At 45.7% G+C, this 3286-nt stretch overlaps 1 protein-coding gene across 1 annotated transcript; it reads left to right on the top strand.

The window, feature by feature from the left end:
* Nucleotides 1–1713: 1713 nt before the first annotated feature.
* On the top strand, nt 1714–2881 carry LOC121052325. Its single transcript, XM_040517062.1, has 2 exons — nt 1714–2668; nt 2826–2881. The coding sequence occupies exons 1-2, from the start codon at nt 1714–1716 to the stop codon at nt 2879–2881; spliced, it is 1011 nt and encodes a 336-aa protein (XP_040372996.1).
* The last annotated feature ends 405 nt before the right edge of the window (nt 2882–3286 follow it).

Here is a 3286-nt window from a genome sequence, read left to right as displayed (position 1 = left end):
AATGTGGAATTGTTCTATTTTGTGGAGGAGTTTGGAGTGGAGATTGTGTTTTGGAAAAGAGAATTTAGAGAGGAGTTGAAATTTAGAGATGGAAATGTGAGTGGAAATAAGGAAGGTTAAGAATGAATTTGGAAATTTTTGGAAAGGATTTATATTATAATTTGGTGGTAATTTTTGATGAAGGAAGTGAATTAAAAATTTGTTTAGTTATCGAAAGGTTCTTGTGAAGATTTAAATTAAGTGAAGTCCTTGATCGATTGAGAATCGAATTAAAAATCGGTTGAGTAGTTTGAGTTAGAGGGCATTGAGATTGTAAAGGAATGATGGAATTTAATCTCAAATTAATGGATGGGCATTTTATAACCATTTGTGAATAACGGATGCTTATCCCGAGGGAAATGAGTTGTTTTTGAGAGTATCTCATTATATGGTTAATTATATCCTATTTTATTGTGACAGGACGTACTGAGCCCTCGAGCGAGGAGGACACAGACAGGCAGCAGGGTTAGCTGCGGGATTCACTTGTGAGTGGACCTTTATTTTTATTTAAATAATGCATGCAGCATGGTATTAAGTTTTGAAATGTGATTTTATGGAAAGAAAAGGATTAAAAAGGAAACAGTTGACAAGGAGGCCAGTTTGGCGCATGCGTATCTTACCTAGTTGGCAGACCCTTCTAGGTAATAGTCTGATTGGCAGTCCCTTCCAAACTACAGCTCGGGTGGCAGTCCCACCCGATGCGTCATCTGGTCGGCAGTCCCTTCCAGATGACTTGATGTAGTTAGTCGGCAGTCCCGTCTACTACCTGTGGCTAGTTGGCAGTCCCAACTAATCACCGCCTCCTACTCCGGTTGGCAGTCCCTTCCGATGCGTCATCGGGTGGCAGTCCCTCCCCGATGGCATGAGATGCCTAGGAAGCAGTCCTTCCTAGTAATCAAATGAGTTTCTTGGAAAAAAATACTCGCTGCATGATGGTTTTGTTAAAAAGAGAAATGGGGAAGCATACCATAAATTGTTTTGATTCTAGTTTCGGTTTTGTCCACTCACTCTAATGGATTTTATATGTTTTCCCCTGGGCCCTTCGTTTTCAAATGCCCAGATTTCAGATTAGCCGAGATTGCGTCCAGGCTCAAGGACTTTGGGAATCAGCGCTTCCTTTTTTGTCCGTAGGTTATTACTTAACCTACCTTGTATGATATTGGCTTAGTTTTAGTGTTGCTCTGATAAGCCTTTTCTTTTGATTTTGATGGATGTTGTTGTTCGGATTGTGGTTGCTTACGGAGGTTATATTGGGCTTTGAACTTTCCGGATGTAATATATGTGCTTGGATTGTAAATATGATATTGTAGGTTGAGTAGAAGTTAATGTTGTAATCATATCCAGGTTTGTGAAATTTTTGGGTAGCCCATATTTAGGGGAGGTTCTGCCGAATTTTCGGTAGGATTTCGCTTAATGTGGGCCCCGCAGGCTCGTATCCAGGTAATTGGGGTGATTCCTGGGTCGGGTCCTGTCAGTTGGTATCAGAGCACTAGGTTATTAGATTCTGTGGCCGATATCTTCTTATAGTTGTCTTACATGCTTGATAGTATTCAGTACCTCCCGAGTGATGGCCCGACTGCAGCGGTTCCCCATCATATACTCTTCGGTGCTGACGTACCAATCAAGTATGTAAGATAGTTGTTGTTGGTATAAATATCTTGGTGTAACTCAGTTATGGGAATTTCAGGTGGAATGAGACCCGGACGCAGATCTCGTGCTGGCAGGAACCATTCACCCGCTAGTGAGGGTGATGATGAGCATGTTCCTCGTGGGTTGTTACGGACCGTGGAGCGGTTGTTTGAGCGTTTTGCAGCGGCTCTCCCCAATCCTAGGACTGACTATACTGTGGAGCGTGCCAGACGCCATGGGGCGTATACTTTCTCTAGTGCTCCTACGGAGTCCGTAGCAGGAGACTGGATTACCCGCATGGAGAGAGTATTTGAGTCCTTGGGTTGTCCAGCTACTAGGAGGGTTCCTTTGGCTATTGACCTCCTAGATGGGGATGCATGGCTTTGGTGGCAGGGTACCAGGAATATGGGTTTTGACCCAACTACCATGACTTGGGAAGAGTTCAAAACGGAGTTCTCAAATCGGTACTATAATCAGGCATCCCAGCATCGTCTCCGATTTGAGTTCATGCAGTTGAAGCAGACTGAAGAGATGACCGTGTTACAGTATGAGGAGCGTTTCATTGCTTTCTCTCGGTTTGCCCCTGAGTTGGTGGCGACAGAAAAGTTGAAGGTTGATCAGTTTATCAATGGTCTCCTACCTGTATATCGAGATTGGTTGGCGCCTCACGATTATCCGACTTTTAAGTTAGCTGTGGAGGCTGCTATGAGGTGTGAGGCTAGATATCTGGACGGTTCCCGACCTTTGGAGATTGGCGGTCCCAGTCAGGGGCCATCTAAGAGAATTGCCTTTAGTTCGGGTTCTGCATCGTCATCAAGCAGTAGACCGAGCAGTTCAGATTCTAGCTCTCGTCAGCGTTTCAGGGGACGCTTCAGGAGGCCTGGGCAGACAGGTAGGAGACAGTCCAGGGGTGGCACTGCTAGTTCGAGTGGAGGCTTTGGTAGACAGGCGATTCCGAGAGACTATCCCCAGTGTGCTACTTGTGGTAGACACCATGCAGGTCCGTGTCTGGCAGGTGTGGGGACTTGTTACCAGTGTGGCCAGTGGGGTCACTACAGGAGAGAATGCCCTCAGTTGACCCAGGGAGTCTTCACTACTACTAGTCAGAGTATGGGTCAGACCTCTATGGGTGCTACTAGTTCGGGTTCTCATGGCAGTTTGTCAGGCAGGAACAGCACTCAGCCGGGTCGTGGACAGAGAGGGCGTCCAGTGACCCAGGCCCGTCTTCATGCTATGACCCAGCAGGAGGGTCGCACTGCACCGAACGTCATTATGGGTATGTTAATTGTTTTTGGTCAACCAGCTTTCATTTTGATTGATCCCGGAGCCTCTCACTCCTTTATGTCTAAGAGGTTTTCTTTCTTTGCTAATGTGCCCCCATCTCTCCTACTCGGAGAGTGGCATGTTGTTCTACCATCGGGGGAAAGACATAGAATTGAATGGGTACATCGTTTTTGTGGAGTGTTTGTAGAAGGAGTTTGCTTAGAGGCGGACTTGATTCCATTTGAGTTAGTGGAGTTTGATGTAATCCTTGGGATGGATTTCCTACGGATGCATCATGCCTTAGTGGATTGCTTTTGTAGTACTGTATTATTTCGGAGTCCGGGTAAGCCAGTTG

The sequence above is a fragment of the Rosa chinensis genome, chromosome 3 (genome assembly GCF_002994745.2).
Source record: "Rosa chinensis cultivar Old Blush chromosome 3, RchiOBHm-V2, whole genome shotgun sequence".
In the NCBI taxonomy this organism is placed as follows: domain Eukaryota; kingdom Viridiplantae; phylum Streptophyta; class Magnoliopsida; order Rosales; family Rosaceae; genus Rosa; species Rosa chinensis.
The sequence above is the reverse complement of the archived record's forward strand: the minus strand, read 5'-3'. Positions and strand labels throughout refer to the sequence as shown.

What these genes read in the sequence shown, in the direction of transcription:
- LOC121052325 (XM_040517062.1), top strand. Translation starts at nt 1,714, where the DNA reads ATGGGAATTTCAGGTGGAATGAGACCCGGACGCAGATCTCGTGCTGGC. An exon ending in TTGTGGTAGACACCATGCAG is followed by an intron (nt 2,669 to 2,825) that starts GTCCGTGTCTGG and finishes TTCTCATGGCAG; the next exon opens with TTTGTCAGGCAGGAACAGCA.